This window comes from Oryza sativa, chromosome 2, assembly GCF_034140825.1.
Source record: "Oryza sativa Japonica Group chromosome 2, ASM3414082v1".
In the NCBI taxonomy this organism is placed as follows: domain Eukaryota; kingdom Viridiplantae; phylum Streptophyta; class Magnoliopsida; order Poales; family Poaceae; genus Oryza; species Oryza sativa.
The window spans coordinates 18,130,244-18,148,039 of NC_089036.1; the positions used below are offsets into that span (position 1 = coordinate 18,130,244).

The 17,796-nt window shown below is 43.3% G+C and overlaps 2 protein-coding genes and 1 long non-coding RNA gene across 3 annotated transcripts; 1 reads left to right on the forward strand and 2 right to left on the reverse strand.

The window, feature by feature from the left end:
* Positions 1–3,138: 3,138 nt before the first annotated feature.
* On the forward strand, positions 3,139–6,017 carry LOC107279938 (uncharacterized). The gene is made up of 4 exons (XR_001543002.3): positions 3,139–3,898; positions 4,052–4,122; positions 4,460–4,540; positions 5,668–6,017. It is a non-coding gene; the product is annotated as an uncharacterized lncRNA (long non-coding RNA).
* A 1,167-nt stretch (positions 6,018–7,184) lies between these two features.
* On the reverse strand, positions 7,185–8,178 carry LOC107275622 (cytochrome P450 76T24). The gene is made up of 2 exons (XM_015768957.1): positions 7,996–8,178; positions 7,185–7,712 (listed from the first exon to the last, which is right to left on the reverse strand). The coding sequence occupies exons 1-2, from the start codon at positions 8,176–8,178 to the stop codon at positions 7,185–7,187; spliced, it is 711 nt and encodes a 236-aa protein (XP_015624443.1).
* A 272-nt stretch (positions 8,179–8,450) lies between these two features.
* Positions 8,451–9,050, reverse strand: LOC107275551 (ferruginol synthase). The gene has a single exon (XM_015768958.1). It carries the CDS (start codon positions 9,048–9,050, stop codon positions 8,451–8,453), a length of 600 nt encoding a protein of 199 aa, XP_015624444.1.
* Between the last annotated feature and the right edge of the window lie 8,746 nt (positions 9,051–17,796).

Sequence of the window (17,796 nt, forward strand, 5' to 3'; positions counted from 1 at the left end):
AGCCGATCTTGCTTGATTTAACTACTTTTTATCCTATATGCTTGATTGACATGTTAAATCTGCCCTTTACGTTAAGATCTTGCTGCATTTAAGTATATTAAGATTTTGTTTAGTATATTCTACTTGCTTTAATATCTTAATATAGAGTGGTATCGGAGTATTAGCTGATACATGCTAGATCTATCTGATCGGCTATGCTATGAACGTATATAGTCTCATTATTAATATATATTTCGATCTAAGTGATTTATACTACCTCGACATGGCGACCGATCTATCCCACTCAATTGATTTAAGTATATATTGATATAAAGATTATATATTGGTAATATCTGCAGCTGATCGAGTAATTCAATCCTTTCTTATTTATTAATGACTGCCGATCGATGCATATACGACATCGGCTCAAAGATAAATGATATGTCATCGGCACCTCGCCGATCGGCTATCATTTATAGATTTAACTGCGATTTCTTTGCTTCTATTTCTTGTTGATTACAGGATCAAATCAACTGGCACGCTCATACATTCGAATGCGAGCTTTGGACCTGCACTGGAGTTAAGAAGATCTCCCAGGCCTCGTGTTTTCTGTCAACAGCGTGTTGTTCAGAGTTGAATAAAATTAATGATTAAATTACTCTACTGTTTCGCTACTCTTAAATCTTTGCTAAATGCTGCTTTTGCAAATGAGCCTATATTATGCCATCCTTTGGTATCCTTGTGGACTTGCATATTTGTTGTGTGGCTTGTTGAGTATGTCATATGCTCATTCTTGCAATAATCAATCAACCTCAGTTGAAGAAAAAGGATCCAGAAGGAGAAGACGTTTGGCTTATACCCCAGTTGAGCTGCCTATGGGGGTGAAGCTGGAGCTTCGCTAGATTTTATTTTTCCACAGCAGTTTTCTTCGTTGTGAGGACTAAGTGCCTCTTCAGTAAGTATTAATTGCTTTAGTTATTTTGATGTATCTGTATATAAAATTGTCAGTTTGTGTACCTCGGCTGATTCCTGGATGGGGATTTTATGCACAAATAAGTTCGGAAATTACTAGTGAATTTCCGGGCGTGACAAGTTGGTATCAGAGCCATCTCGACTGTAGGATAAGCCAAATGGTCAGACTTTAAGGACAAATTTTCTGAAAACATGATTTGTGAAAAATTTTCTTTTCTTCCTTCTCTAAAATTCTTTGCAAATTGTTTTATCGTTCTTTCCCCTCCCACTTTCAACTTAAGTAGTTGTTAAACTTATTAGAGAAACTCGAAGACGTCGATGTGGTCTACTTATGGAGGTCAAGTCAAGTGAGTCGAGGAAAAAGAAGATAATGGTCGAACTGAAGTGCGGAGCTTTTGTGATGGAGTGAAGTTTGGATCCTACCTTAGAACCTAAACCACCAAAGTGACTTTGAAGTATAGTCAGTAGGGTACAACGTTTGTTACTTGCTTGTGTGTAGGTATGGTTGCATTCCCATCATTGGGTGTGATGAGCGTGTAATTATACTAGGTTGCTTGCTTAATCAACTTAAACAATATAATGGTTTACACACATCAGATCAGTGGTAACATGGTTAAGGTCTCGTCTTTAGTGTGACCCCTCTCCTTCTAACTTTTCAAACTCTGCGACGGATAAAAAAAATGCAAGCTATAGTGGGAACAACAACAATGCTAGTGGATCAGGAAGTTGGACCAATGGATCAATTTAGGACAATCACTTGGGCAGAGTTCACTGAAGCATTAAAGAAGACACACATAGCTGCAGGAGTTGTTTTTTTGAGGAAACGTGAGTTCAAGACACAAACAAAAGGATGATACCATGACAGAGTACCTCCATGAGTTCAACCGTCTAGCTCGCTATGCTCTAGAAGATGTGCGTACTGACGAAGAAAGGTAGGAGAAGTTCTTGGAAGGTCTGAAGGATGAGCTGTTAATTATGTTGATCCCTCATGACTGCGGATTTCAGGAGCTGGTTGTCAAAGCAATTCGACTGGAATATAAGAAGAACAGGATGGACAACCGTAAGAGAGGAAGGATTGTTTCCCAGGAGGCACAGGGTAGTAGCCAAAGGCAGCGTACCAAGCCACTCCAAATTGGTGAATCTTCTTCTGCATGTCAAGAACAATTACAACAGTTGGACATTAGTGGTGAGATCAACTCAGAGACTAATACAAGAAATGAAGTTAACATGGAGAAAGCTACTCAATTAGTGCTAGTTCAGCAGGATCAGTCTCAAGAAGGTAATAGTAATGGAAGGGAGCAGCAGTTGTGTTTCAATTGTTATGAGCCAGGTCACTTTGCAAGAGAGTGTTCGAAGCCGAAGCATCAACATCCACAAGGTCAAGTCAACAACATCATCCTCACAGGAGCAAATGCAGTGCCGGTTGCGTCTTCAAGTGATACAGCTCAGCGATCAGTTTCAAAGCAGCAGTAGTTTTTTTAAAGCCTTAGAATAATTATTGGAGCTAGGGAATAAGATAGACTGCAGTTTTACCTATTTCCTTTTTCTTTCTAGCCGTTCCGAATCTCGAGACGAGATTCTTTGTAAGGGGGTAGATTTGTCACATCCTGATTTTCGTTTTAGGATTTATAAATTATCTAATAAATTATTATTAGAATTTATATTAAATGTTCATTAATTTACAAGTGAAGTTAAATGTGGAAAATAAAATTTCCTAAATATAAAGCATGGATGGATTTAATTTTTATTCAATTCTCCATGGTTAATTATACTCTCTGGAATTTTCTCGGATTTTTCGGAGCTCAACTCTTAATTTTAATCATACAAACAATATTTCAGTAATTATCCACATATTAAATTAATCATTAAATGGTCTGGTTTTAGTATTTTTAAATACTTTGAGTGTCCAAGTATGTTCAAGATTTTTCTTGGAATTATTTGAGCATAGGAAGTATTTTTAACAATTCAAAGATCATTTCAGTGATTAATTTAATTGAAAAAGTAATAAAAAATCCTCCTCCTCAGCTTGGGCCCTTTTCAGCCCATTCCCTCTCCGCTCTCCTTTCCTTAGCCGCAGCAGCCCACTCTCCCTCTTTCTCTTGGCTGAAGTCCATTCAGGTCCCTCCTTCAGTCGGGCCGGAGAAAAAGTAAGCCCAGACAAAGTCTACTTTACCTCCCCGGTACTGTTCATCTTCCAGCTCCAGACAGAGCCCGAGCCAGCCGTCCCGAGATTGTGCAGCGCCGTTTTCTCCTCCAAATCTAGTCTCCTCTCTCGTGTTATTTCAAAATTAGTTGAGGGGAAATATTCCTCTTATGCTTCTCTATCTTTTTCCCCCAAGAATCGGACTTTATCCCGAAGAAATCAACGCGGAATCGAGCTCGATTCGTGTTTATCTCTCCACCAAACCCTAGGTTTTCCTGGCGCGATTCCTTGCGTTCCAAGCGCGATCTCTCTCTCCCATGGCTATAAATAGAGTCCCCTCCCTCTCCTCTTTCGGCCGCCACCTCTCCCTCTCTCCGCCGTCGCTTGTAGCGCCGTCGCCGCGTTCGTCTTCTCTCTCCGCCGCCCGCAGCCGCTCCAGCCGCCGTTTGCCGCCGCCTCGGCCGTCGCCCTCCTGTGCCGCCACCTCTCTCGGCTCCGCAAGGTCAAGAGCAAGCCCGGCAGCCGGTTCCCTTGCGCCGAAGACCCCGGGAAGCCCATCGTCGCCATCAACCCGAAGCTCGCCGTCGTGTTTTGATCTCCGGCGAGGCTCTGCAGCTCCTCCCGTCATCGCCAAGCTTCGCCGCCGCCTCCATTGGATTCGCAGCCGCGAAGTGAAGCCCGGCCACCCCTCCATTGTCGCCGAAGGTCGCCGAAACACCGTCGCCGCCGTGGACAGTACCTCGCTGCCATCTCGATCTCGTCGCCGGCCATCTTCCGTCACTGTCTGTCATCACGTAAGTGTTGGTAAGAATCGCCGTCGCCTTCTCTACCTCTCGGTGCCCTCTGTTTGCATTGTTGTGTTGTGGTTCGCCGGCAACCGCCGCACCTATGTCGTTCACCGGTGTAGTTTATCCCTAGGGTCTTAATTCAATATAATCTAATCCGTGGTTGATCTAGCGCGTTGTCATCTCCGTGTGTTGCTGTCGGAACGTTGTCATCATCCCTTCCTCTCCGATCGCTTTGGTTCGGTGCGACTTCTATCCGTTCTCTCTTTTCAATGGTATATTATTTCTTTTTAATATATGTCATCTACCAAATATAATCTAATCTTTTTCGGAGGTCGTTTTAATCTTTTCTCTCAGTTATAAATCATTTGTAAATGGTTTAATTAATTTGGAATAGTCTTTTCTTTAATATGTTTAATTGGAATTAAATCTTATAAAATTCATATCTAATTCATATGAAGTCGGAATGAGGCCGTTCAAGTCTCTAAATTCATCTAAAATCATGATTTACATGTTTGTTTACATTTTATGTACTGTTTATTTGGTTTTTATTAGTTTTTTTCTCCGTTTTGCGTGTTAGCTTGTCGTTTCCGTTGTTGCGAAGGTTCGCGAGTGTGTTGGAAGTGGTTCTGAAGACTAATTGAAGACTGATTATTGCAAGGCAAGTCACACAGATCCCAAACATGATTCCTTTGAGCATGTTGATCCTATATTTAAATTCTCTATTTATTTCAACAATGCATTTATTTTCGAATGTCACCGGGTGGTGTGAACATATTCCTTTGTTATGGCCAATTTGTATTGAATGCCCTATTCCTTGATACCTTGGGTAATAAATTGATTAGCTTGAACCTTATGTATTGGTTTGGTTCAGCTAAATGCTATATATATAATTGCTTAGCCATGCCTAGAAACATTAGTTCATTAATAGGATGAATCCTACTACATTATTATTTATGGTTATATTTAATGGTACCTCACGATGGTTAATCATGTTATAATAATTAATTGATAATTAAAACTTGATAATGGTGGGTTGTGAGCACATGGTTTTGAAGGTCGTGCTCATGACAATTAAGGACCGGTTCGCGAGCTACTGTTGTGAGACATTAACCGTGCCAACCACAAGCCAGCGTGGGCAACGGCTTTACCTTTTGTATAGCATGGTTCATTGCGGGGCACCAGACTGTGAAGCGGCGAGAAGTCCGTGGGGGTCGCTGGGGAGTCCATGCCTCTGGTTATTGAGGGGGTGATTATGATCCAGGAACGGTGGCTGTGGTGGATTGTGTTGTGCAAGGTACTGTCACAGTTCCTATCCGAGATATCATGGTGGTATTGAGGCGCATGGTAACATGTCGTGGAGCTGTGTCTTGTGGGTACAGTGGTACATCTCTGGCCAGAGTAAAACTATTCGAATAGCCGTGCCCGTGGTTATGGGCGAGTTGAGCAATGTTTTTCGTGATTAGTCTCATACCTCTCACAATAATTATTGATGCTATAATTGGTAATAATTTGCTTAGCTCCTGGTTTGGAGTTAGATCTGTACAGCCGGGTATGGTTGTTCAGAATGGTTGGGCCTGAGCAGCATGGGCGTATTGTTCAGAGTTGATTAAAATTAATGATTAAATTACTCTACTGTTTCACTACTCTTAAATCTTTGCTAAATGCTGCTTTTGCAAATGAGCCTATATTATGCCATCCTTTGGTATCCTTGTGCACTTGAATATTTGCTGTGTGACTTGTTGAGTATGTCATATGCTTATTCCTGCAATAATCAATCAACCTTAGTTAAAGAAAAAGGATCCAGAAGGAGAAGACGTTTGGCTTATACCCCAGTTGAGCTGTCTGTGTGGGTGGAGCTGGAGCTTCGCTAGATTTTATTTTTCTGCTGCAGTTTTCTTCGTTGTGAGGACTAAGTGCCTCTTCAGTAAGTATTAATTGCTTTAGTTATTTTGATGGATTTGTATATTAAATTATCAGTTTGTGTACCTCGGCTGATTCCTGGACGGGGGTTTTATGCACAAATAAGTTCGGAAATTACCTGTGAATTTCCGGGCGTGACAGCATGTATGCAACACGTTGCTTCATCCATGTGACTTTGAGAAACGCGGCATAACTAGTGTTTCCAAGCTTTGCCATTTCTTGGTTGCATGTGATCGAGCTGTAATCTAAATTCGTAATCTTTTAATCTTTTGAGCGCCGCACTATAATCAGGATGATGATGTTGCCCTCGATCAGGTCACTGGGCCCACCATCTTGCTCAGACCGCTAGCGGCGCACACAGTCTTTGCCTTGAGATGATAACCCCTCAGGCGGAGATCTCTGTGAAGAGCATGAGGCAACCAATACCAGCGGGCTTCTCGTTAGAATTATCAGATGTTTTGCTTTTACCCTGGGATAGCGTCAATCCCCCGGGCTGTGTTCTACCCCGGGGCACGTACTGTGCCTGGGCCCATTGGACGGACCCGAGCCCCAGGCACAGTCCCGTGCTTTGTAATAGAAGTCTTCATTATGTTGGACGAATTTCTGGAAGATGTCGTTGATGAAGGAGTTCATGATGGACACAACTCTACAAGTTTATTCCAATACGCAATTGTATCTATGCCTTGAAGATGCAAATCTTGATGGAAGCCAGGGCTTAAGGGAAGCAAGGGACCCAATTCTTGTTCTGTGCCAGATGTCAGTCCCCACATATGCATGCCAGATGTCAGTCCCCACATATGTAGGTTGTCACCTGGCAAATGAATTCTAAATATGACAGAAAGTAATAATGTGGCCCATGGTACTTTAGGATCCCGGAGAAAGGGGGACCCCGGTTCCCATTTCTCCAACACATAGGATTCTTCAAAATAATAAATTTCAAAAATAAAAACTCATGTGTTGCAATAGTTCCCTTTGTTCCACCGGTCATATGTCATAAATCATACTGGATAAATTGTCTACTTTGCAAAACAAATAACTTACTCTTATTTCATCATTATTATCTAGCTATTATTATCTAGTTGCTTGTTGTATACCTGGTTTGAGCATAGAATTTGATATTCCTCTTAACTCCCAGATTTGGCACCTAGCTAGAGTAAGAATAGGAAAACATGGCCAGATTTAAAAAGAACCCAAAACTTGCTATGCGAGGCCAGTCTAACCGCCACTGTAGGGTAAACTTGAATGCGTAATATTATTACTAAAAGTTTTTTGGTGAGCTTAGGTAGATAGTGCAATGAAGGCGTGCGGTTTTATGGTAGTGAGTACAACATATCACTTATTTAGATGTGGCAAAACTTAAGTATATCACAATGAGTACAAGTTTACTTGCGATTATACGTTTCAATAGCCAAGGCTTTGAGTGGTGTCTCTTTGTGAAGCACCATCCCATACTTCTCTCTCATATCCACACCATCTTTCTCGGCTCCTTCTGGAAGCTTCCAGTCGAAGTGAAACAACAGTGACGCAAGAACCATATGAACCATCCTGTACGCCAGTGGCAAACCAAGGCAGATCCGCCGTCCGCCACCAAACGGGATGAACTCGGGATGCTTGCCGAAGAAATTGGTGTCCGTCTCCATGAATCTCTCCGGCATAAACCTATCAGGATCAGCCCACACGTCAGGCTTGCGATGGATCGCCCAAATATTCAGTATGATGTTGGTGCCTTTGGGAATAATATAGCCTTGCACTTCCACTGTAGCCTCTGCTTTGTAGTACGTCATTGGGACACTTGGGTGGAGCCGGAGCGTTTCTTTTAGTACAGCTTGGAGGTAAGGAAGCTGGCTAATGTCAGACTCCTCTATCTCTGTTCTAGTACCCAAAACTCTCCTAAACTCGTCCTTCACCTTCTGCATTGATTGTGGATTTTGCAGTAATTCAACAATTGCCCACTCTATTGCAGTTGAGCCCGAGTCAGTTCCAGCGACAAATAAATCCTGGGATGTGTGTTGATCAAAGCCAATTCATCAATATTATGCAGATTGTGATGAACGATTGAAATGATAACTAATTACTACCGTCTTCTGTCAAACGAAAATGAAACACTAATTGGATGTCATTATCATACATTCTCGTCTCGTCTCGCTTTCCATTGAATTGAGAAATAATTTAAGATTCAAGAATTAATCATACCGCGATGAGTCCCTTGATGTTATTACGGTCAATCACAGGATTGTTGTTCTTCCATTCGTCTTCGTTATCGAGCGCCACGTCCAGCATGTCATCCTTCCGCGGCTCGCCGGCTTCACGGCCACCCTTCCGCCGAGCAAGAAGCTCGTCGATGATCCCATAGGCACGCGCTACTAGCTTCCCCATCCTGCGCCGCAAGCCCTGCAGGCAATGTTTTAAATAACGGGGTTAAGGCATTTATCGGTTAGCTTCTCAAACAGTTATAGCTTCCGCTACAGTAGACTAAATGGAGTTATAACGACTAAATTGTACATGAGAGCAAATAGCTAGAACCCTTCTCAAACAGCTATAGCGGGAGATTTAAAACCCTGCCTGCAGGTCGGCGGCCGCCATCGCCGGGAAGAAGTCGGAGGCGTTGGGCGTCGCGGCTAGCTTGGTGGCCTCCTGGACGGCGTCCCTCAGGTCGGGTCGACGAGGTCGGCGGAGAACGCGGTGCACGACAGGATGCCCAGGAATGCCTCGAACGCCTCGAGCCCGACCTCGACGGGCTCGCCGCGCGCCGCTCGCCTGGCGACGCAGCGCATCAGCTCCCGAACCTTCTCCCGCCGCGTCGGCGCCAGCGCGTCGAGCCTCCTGGGCGACATGACCTCCTCCGTAGCGAGCCTCCGCTGCGCGCGCCACACGCCGTGCAGCGGGAGGACGATGACGGAGTTGCGGTGGTGCTCCGCGCCCCGCCACACGTCGAACAGCGGGCGGGACGCAAGGTGCGCGTTGTGGCTGTGGTGGTGGATATCGCCCGCGACGGCCGGCGACGAGGCGACGACGTAATCGACGACGCCGAGCCGGACGCGCATGAGCGGGCAGTAGCGCTCGGCGAGGCGCGCGAGCGAGCGGTGGGGGCCGCTCCGCGATACGGACAGGAGGTTGCCGACGAGCGGAAGAGGCGTTGGTCCCGGAGGAAGGCGGCGGCGGCGCGCGGCGGCTACTCGGTGGTGCATGGCGAGGTAGAGAGAGGCGAGGACGATAGCAACAAGCAACCAAGCCAGGGATGCCGCCATGGCTAGCGTACGTTCAAGGGGTACGTACGTGCTGATCGACCTTGATATGATGCAGTAGCTTGCACCATATGCCTCAATTTATAGTGAATGCTCTGGCCATTAGAATGCTATTACTCCTTCCATGTCATATTACTACGTGAATACCCCGCCGCATTGCTGCGGGAAATTAAGTTATATCATATGTATAAATAACATACAATACAATTATTAAAACTAAAACAAATTGATACTTATGAATTTTAAGCCGAAAATAATTGAGATTGCATGGTGTTATGAGAGAAGAAAGAAGAGACAATTTGAACCACAGCTCTATCATCCAAATGCTAGAAATAATTGAGGTCATGTGGCATAATAAGAGAAGAGAGAAATAGCATTAACTATGTAGGATCTGTTAACAACCAAATTTGGTAATTCAGGCATCGAAGGTAAAGATAAAATCGAAGCAGAATCCAAGATATGGATCTTCCGGAAACAGAGTAAGAATCGGCTGAAATCCGAATCGGCTGCGACCAGGATTGGCAGAGTTCGAGTCGGACAAGGTAGCCGATTGAGCCGATTCCGTCAAAGTGTCCCGATACACATCATCGAGTTGAGTTAATGTGCTTCACATGGATTGCCACACACGGATTGAGTTCTGAAAAGGCAATTGTATCTATTAATTAGGATATTTTATGTAAATAACTTAGAGATAAGCTTGGGCAAAAGTCTGCCGCAAAGACTTATGGTATCTTAGAGTTTCTTAGTGATAAGAGTCGTGTCCGACAAGGACATATTTTGTATCTCGGATATAAATATGACTCGAAGCCATGTAATCAAACAACACACGTTCAATATCAATCTTGGCGCATTGCCACCCTTTTTACTTTCGTTTCATCCCGACGAGTTCTTGCTTTCGGGTTGAGCTGCATCGGTTTCGATCAACTAGAGGTAAATTTGTCATGGCAGCTTGCGTTCTCGGGATTAGTGCTTCCATCATTATAATACTCTAATCTTGTTCATGTAAGTTGTCAAGTTATCATATATTCTATGTAATCTCTAGCAATATTGTTATTTAACCCTCAATCGGCTAACATCTGTTAATGGGAGGCGGCCAATTAGGTTAAATACCAACGTTGACTTAGATTATATAGGGTGTCTACCACTCTATGAAGTTTCCAAAAGCTTGATTGTTTAGATATTGTTATTGTTTTCATACTTATAGCTGCATCAGTTGAGTTTGACCTTATAAGTCGTGATTAGAATCTCATTCTTTAACCTGCTTTTGGTCGCTGATTAAAGTAGTGTCGGGGTTTCAGCCGATATTACCTGATTTAGCTTTATATCTTATATGCTTGATTGACATGCTAGATCAGCCCTTTATGTTAAGATGCTGTGGCTTTCAGGTATATTAAGCTTTCTGTTTGGTATATTTTGCTTGCTTTAATATCTTTATATAGAGTTTTATTGGAGTATTAGCTGATACATGCTGGGTCTATTTGATCGGCTATGCTATCAACTCTTATAATCTTTTCGTCAATATATATTTCGATCTAAGTGATTTATATTGTCTCGGCATGGCGACCGATCTATCCCAATCATTTGGTTTAAATATATATCGACAAAGGGATTATATACTAATGATATCTACAGCCGATCGAGTAGATTTAGTTCTATTTTGCTTATTTACAACTGCCGATCGATTCAAATATGACATCAGCTCAAAGGTAAATGATATGTCATCGGCGGCTGGCCGATCGGCTATCATTTATGGGTTTAACTGCTATTTTCCTATTTTATTTCTTGTTGATTGCAGGTTCAAATCAACTGGCACGCTCACGAACCTAAAAGGCAAGATTTTTGGACCGGCACTGAAGTTAAGCAGATCTTCCAGGCCACTGTCTGTTTTCCGTATCAACACGCTTTTGGTACGCCCAGTGGGACCGAGTTTCAATAACTTTTCTCATGGCTGAGAAACCACCGCAGTCGCCAGCGACGGTGGGCAAGGCCGAGCCACCTCTTAGCAAGCCACCACCTGGGCAACCGTCTGAGGTCAATAAGGGAAACATCATCCCAATCACATTAGATAAGTTGTCAGCTGAGCAGAGGCAGGAGCTCGAGCAGATGATGAGCACCGTGAAGGACAAATTCATGAACTCATTCCAGGAGACCCACGAGGGAACGGTCGTCCAAAAATATAAGCTCAAAGTGGTCACTGCCGATGAAGCTGGGACAAGTTCATCTCAAGGTGTTAAGGGTACTGCAGATTGCTCAGGTGATAAAGGTGATGGGCTTCAAGATGGCTTGGTCGAGGATCTTGGTGAAGATGGTACCGAAGAGCAACAACCTCTGAAATTCAACAGTTTCCAAGATCAAGTCGATTATGCTGTAAAGCATGCGTTGATGAACCAATTAGGAGTTATTGTCAATACTTTATCGAATATGATCAAGTCAATGGTTGATGGCACGATAGCTGAGCATCAAAATACGGGACCAGTTTATCTTCCAGGAGGTGTCTTCCCAAATTACAGAGAGTTGGTAACTGGTAACCAACAGCCCGCTATCAGTGCACCACCAGCCTAGCCGATGGCACCAGCTTCGGCTCCTGCGCCAGTTGCACCGTCATCGGCACAGAGGCAAATGACCAATCCCAGATTGCTGACCAGAGAACGACCATAGCATGCTGCGCAAAATATCAATCGGCTGACTCAGGAACAGGTTGCCACGATGTTTCTACCAACACCACCAACTACTGATCCAGTACAGTCAATGCTGGTTCAGTAAACACCACCAAGGCAGCAAGTAGTACAGCCGATTCAACAACAGGTGGTTCAGCCGATTCAGCAGCAAATGGTGCGACAAGTGCCAACTGGGTTGAGGACACCTGACAATCGGCAAAGACAACAGAATGTAGCTCAAGTTATCCCTAAGCATCTGGTGCATAATGTACAACCAAATCAATCGGCTGTGGCTCAAGTCGTTCCTAAACATTTGGTACACAATATACGGCCGAATTTCCAGAATTATCAAGGGGGTAATTTGAACTACCAGTATCAGCCTCCTTCACCTCATGTCCAGCATCAACAAGGTGGATCACCTCAATTGCAGACATTGCCTCAGTTCAGCCAGTTTGATCCGATGCAGCAACAGATGCAAGGAGTACCTCAACAGAAACCTTGGGCAGATGTGATGAGGGAGCAATTTGGCCTTAAGCCAAAGGACTCTGGAAATTTGTATCGGCACTTGTATCCTGAATGGTTTGAGAAGGTTTCATTGCCTAACCGATACAAAGTCCCAGATTTTTCAAAATTTTCATGGCAAGACAATGTTTTGACTTATGAACATATTAGTCGATTCTTGGCTCAGTGTGGTGAGGCATCGGCTGTTGACGCTTTGAGGGTTAGATTGTTCCCATTGTCCTTGTACGGATCGGTGTTCACTTGGTTTTCTTCTTTGCCTTACAACTCTGTCAATAGTTGGGCCGATTTGGAGAAACAATTACACAGCTATTTTTACAGTGGAGTTCATGAGATGAAGCTATCTGATTTAACAGCAGTCAGGCAGAGGCATGATGAAACTGTACAAGACTATATTCAGAGGTTCAGAGAGATGAGGAATACGTGCTACAGTCTGGCTTTGACTGATTCTCAGTTAGCCGATTTAGCTTTTCAAGGTTTGATAGCTCGAATCAAGGAGAAATTTTCATCCCAAGACTTTGAGAGCCTATTTCATCTCGCACAGAAGGTGACTATGCATGAGCAAAGGTTTGCGGAGGCTAAGAAGAATTTCAAGAAGATCAATCATGTATATCCTTACATTTATGACTCCGATGTGGAGGATGATTCCGAAGTAGCAGCAGCCGGGTGGGTTAGGAGCAAAAAGGTTGTGACATGCCCATTGGTGAGGAGTTCTGGAAAGGAGGAAAGATTTGACTTTGATATCACCAAGGCTGACAAGATTTTTGATTTGTTGCTTCGGGAGAAACAGATTCAACTTCCTGCTAGCCATATAATCCCATCGGCCGAAGAATTAGGCAAAAGGAGGTATTGCAAGTGGCATAATTCTGGTTTTTATTATACTAATGATTGCAAAGTTTTTAGACAGCAGATCCAGGTAGCCATTGAAGGGGACAAAAATCAAATTTGATGATTCAAAGAAGCCAATGAAGGTTGATGGTAACCCTTTCCCTATCAATATGGTGCATACTTCTGGGAGGACAGCCGATGGAGGAAGGAGCCAGAATTCTCAATTGAATTCGGTTAGGATTATCAACAAGTATCAGAAGAAGCATGATAAACAGCAGGAAAGGTTTGATGAAGAAGTTGATGATGGTTTTGATTCTCATTGGGATTGTGAATTCTTCAGATTTTATTGGAATCAAGGCATGAGGTTACCATCGATTGAAGATTGCCCTGGGTGCAGTGATATTGCAGGAGTTCAAGCCGATCGTATAACAGAAGCTATCGGCCGAGTCAGAAAAGGTTGCCTGTTCATCAGAGGTTGGGCCTGATCAATCAAGACCGTCACCAGGATGAAGATGAGGATGGAAAGACACAGTGGTGTCCTTCTGGTATTTTCACAAAGAATCAGAAGAGAAGAGTTCAACGGATGAGGAACAGGGAGCGTTTTTAGGAGGTACAACAAGAAATTAACCATCGGCTGAAGAAGACAAAGACCAAGCAAGAGTGGCGTGTTAAGAGCACGGTCACAACAGCCGATGAAGTTGAAGCCGACAAGACCAAAAGATTGCTCAAGGGTAAGGCTACTGCATCTGCATCGGTGAACATGGTTTTTATGCTGCCTGCAGAATTCGAAGCCAAGGAAGCCGATGTTGATGATGTTGAAGAAGCTTCTGCTAGATTGGTTTTGTCACCTAAACAAACAATTTTTGAGAAACCAGAGGGGACAGAAAATCGGCATTTAAAACCATTGTATGTCAATGGATTTGTCAACGGGAAGCCGATGTCCAAGATGATGGTTGATGGAGGAGCAACTGTGAATTTGATGCCATGTGCTACATTCAGAAAGTTGGGCAGAAATTCAAACGATCTCATCAAAACTAACATGGTTCTCAAGGATTTTGGTGGCAATCCATCGGAGACTAAAGGAGTTTTGAATGTGGAGCTGACAGTCGGCAGTAAAACCGTTCCTACAACATTTTGTTGTGATTGATGGGAAGGGTTCCTATAGCCTGTTGCTTGGAAAGGGATTGGATTTATGCTAATTGTTGTATTCCTTCAACTATGCACCAGTGCTTGATTCGATGGCAAGGTGACAAAATTGAGATTGTGCCAGCTGACAGGTCAGTTAACGTTGCTAGTGCCGATTTAGCTCTTTGGGAAATGGATGGTATTGATTGCTTGTCTGGAAAAGTTTGGGATGGAGATTTTCTAAAAGTGTCCGATTGTGACATACAGCTAATTGAAGATGGAGAGCCCAAGCTATTACTTTGAGGGCATTGTGGAGGGTTCAAACGTCTACTCGAAGGACAGAGTAGATGATCTCGATGACAAGCAAGGACAAGGTTTCATGTCGGTTGATGATTTGGATGAAATTGACATTGGTCCAGGAGATAGACCAAGGCCGACATTCATCAGTAAGAACTTATCTTCAGAATTCAGAACCAAGTTGATAGAGCTTTTAAAGGAATTTAGAGATTATTTCGCTTGGGAGTATTATGAGATGCCGGGACTTAGCCGATCGATTGTTGAACATCGGCTTCCTATTAAACCGGGGGTTAGACCACATCAGCAGCCGCCAAGAAGATGCAAAGCCGATATGCTTGATGCTGTTAAAGCTGAGGTTGCACGTCTATATGATGCTAGTTTCATTCGTCCATGCCGATATGCTGAGTGGATTTCAAATATAGTTTCGGTCATCAAGAAAAATGGCAAAGTTAGGGTGTGTATTTATTTTCGCGATTTAAACAAAGCTACCCCTAAGGACGAGTACCCAATGCCGATTGCCGATCAATTGGTTGATGCTGCTTCAGGACATAAGATACTTAGTTTTATGGATGGTAATGCAGGATACAATCAAATCTTTATGGCAGAAGAAGACATTCATAAGACAGCTTTCAGGTGCCCTGGTGCAATCGGCTTGTTTGAATGGGTTGTGATGACTTTCAGCTTGAAAAGTGCTGGAGGTACATATCAAAGAGCCATGAATTATATATTCCATGACTTGATTGGCTGGTTGGTTGAAGTCTATATCGATGACGTGGTCGTTAAGTCAAAAGAAATAGCAGACCACATAGCCGATTTAAGAAAGGTTTTTGAAAGAACTCGGAAATATGGCTTGAAGATGAATCCAATGAAGTGTGCTTTCGGTGTATCGGCTGGCCAGTTTTTGGGATTTTTTTTGTTCATGAGAGGGGGATGGAGGTGCCTCAAAGGAGTATTTACGCGATAAAAAAGATTCAACCTCCGGAGGACAAGAAAAAGTTACAGAAATTGATCGGCAAGATAAATTTTATTAGAAGGTTTATTTCTTGAGATTGAAAGCCGATCAAGAGTTAACCTGGGGGGCAGAGGAACGGAAGGCTTTGGATAACATTAAAGAATATCTTAGTTCTCCTTCAGTTTTGATTCCTCCACAGAAGGGAGTGCCTTTCAGGTTATATCTATTAGCCGGTGAGAAGTCAATCAGCTCGATTTTGATTCAGGAGCTTGAAGGCAAGGGAAGGGTTATATTTTATCTGAGTCGCAGGCTTTTGGATGTTGAGACGAGGTATTCTTCTGTGGAAAAGTTGTGTTTGTGTTTATATTTTTCTTGCACAAAGTTAAGGCATTATTTATTGTCCAATGAATGCACTGTGATATGTAAGGCCGATGTGGTTAAATACATGCTATCGGCTCCGATTTTCAAAGGAAGAGTTGGAAAGTGGATATTTGCTTTAACGGAATTTGATCTTCGGTATGAATCACTAAAGGCAGTGAAAGGGCAAGCTGTAGCCGATTTTATTGTGGATCATCGTGATGACTCAATCGGCTCGGTCGAGATTATGCCTTGTAATAAGAACACAACTAGCTCGGATATAACCATGGCTACTTTATGTATTACTCAACCAAAGGTGCATATGTTCTATATTAGATTTACTTGTTATATATTTGAACAAACATTGCAAAACGATGAGTTTTGTGTGTTTTCGTTTGCAGAGGTACTTGCTTGGGCGAAAGAAAAGAGACCGAGCATAAGAAATGCATGGATGATTGAAGAAGTTGATTAGGGACCAAACCAAGACCTTCTCCAAGTCTTCTTTCATCTAACCACGTCACTTTTGGCCCATAGAAGACAAGAGATTAAGTTGTGCACGTTTTGGAATCGGATTCGGGCCTCCTAACATGATCAACTTCAAACGGACCTAGCCACTGATCTAGAAGGAATTTCGGGGCCCATGAATACTTGTTGGAAAGCTTATGGAGTCTACTTTCAGATGGTTTTTGTCCCATGTTAAAATTCCTATTGAGCTGCCGGGAATCCGCAAAACAAGCCACGTATCTCATCCAGTCCGAATCTGATTTGGGTTTTGGGCCTTATAATTTTGTCGTGGGCTTAGCCCAAGGGGGTGTGCACCCTAGGGCAATCCTAGGACGTCCCTAATCACATTTTTTCAGTAGCCGTCAACGTTTAGAGTTGGGTTTTGCTTAGATTAATCTGTCAAGAACAGTTTTGCCGCTAGATCGGTTTGTGGAACCCCAAATTTGTGTGCTTAATCATTCATATGCAATTTGGTTGCAATCTATCTTGTTCTTGCTTGTGTTCTTTGATTCGCATGCAGGGATTAGCTTTCTCGGCGAGGTCAACCGGGTTTCGGCACGGTTGATAACCAGAGGAGACGTGGTGCTACGATTGCGGGGGTCAGTAGCGTGTACATTCAGAAGCTGGATCGAGTTGTGTCGCGACTCTGCCCAAATCGACTGTTTATCAATACCTATCGGAAGATCGGGACCTAACATCCCTCATCACCTTGGACTTTGTTTTTCGATGGATCAGTGTGCACTCATGGTTGTCGTTTCGGCTTAGTCATAATTTCTCCTCGGAGGGCAAGTTTCGAGTTTGCCTACATGATTAAACCTTATGCAACTAACAATCAAGCTGAATATGAAGCAGCACTCAAGGGTTTGCAGTTGTTAAAGGAAGTTGAAACCGATGCTGTTGAGATTATGGGAGATTCATTATTGGTGATCAGCCAATTGGCAGAAGAATATGAATGCAAAAATGATACATTGATTATCTACAATGAGAAGTGCCGAGAATTAATGGATAGTTTTCGGCTGGTAACTTTGAGGCATGTGTCTCGAGAGCAAAATGTTGAAGCTAATGATTTGGCCCAAGGGGCATCGGGATAGAAGCCGATGATAAGAGATATCGAAGTGGAAGTTGCTATGATCACAGCCGATGATTGGAGGTATGATGTATTTAATTATTTGCAGAATCCATGTCAATCGGCTTCGCGGAAATTGCGCTATAAGGCCTTGAAATACACCTTGTTGGATGATGAGCTGAATTATCGGACGATTGATGGGGTATTGCTTAAGTGTTTAAGTGCCGATCAAGCCAAGGTCATAATGGGCGAGGTACATGAGGGTATATGTGGTACTCATCAATCGGCTCATAAGATGAAGTGATTGCTTCGGCGTGCGGGATATTTTTGGCCGATGATGTTAGAGGATTGCTTCAGATATTACAAAGGATGTCAAGATTGTCAGAAGTTTGGAGCAGTTCAGAGGGCACCAGCATCGGCTATGAACCCTATAATCAAACCATG

Excerpts from the sequence above, each read along its gene's own strand:
- LOC107275622 (XM_015768957.1), bottom strand. The coding sequence starts at position 8,178 with ATGGGGAAGCTAGTAGCGCGTGCCTATGGGATCATCGACGAGCTTCTT. Across the intron at positions 7,713-7,995 it reads ACATCAAGGGACTCATCGCG|AAGGTGAAGGACGAGTTTAG; the intron begins GTATGATTAATT and ends CAATCAATGCAG.
- LOC107275551 (XM_015768958.1), bottom strand. The coding sequence starts at position 9,050 with ATGGCGGCATCCCTGGCTTGGTTGCTTGTTGCTATCGTCCTCGCCTCT.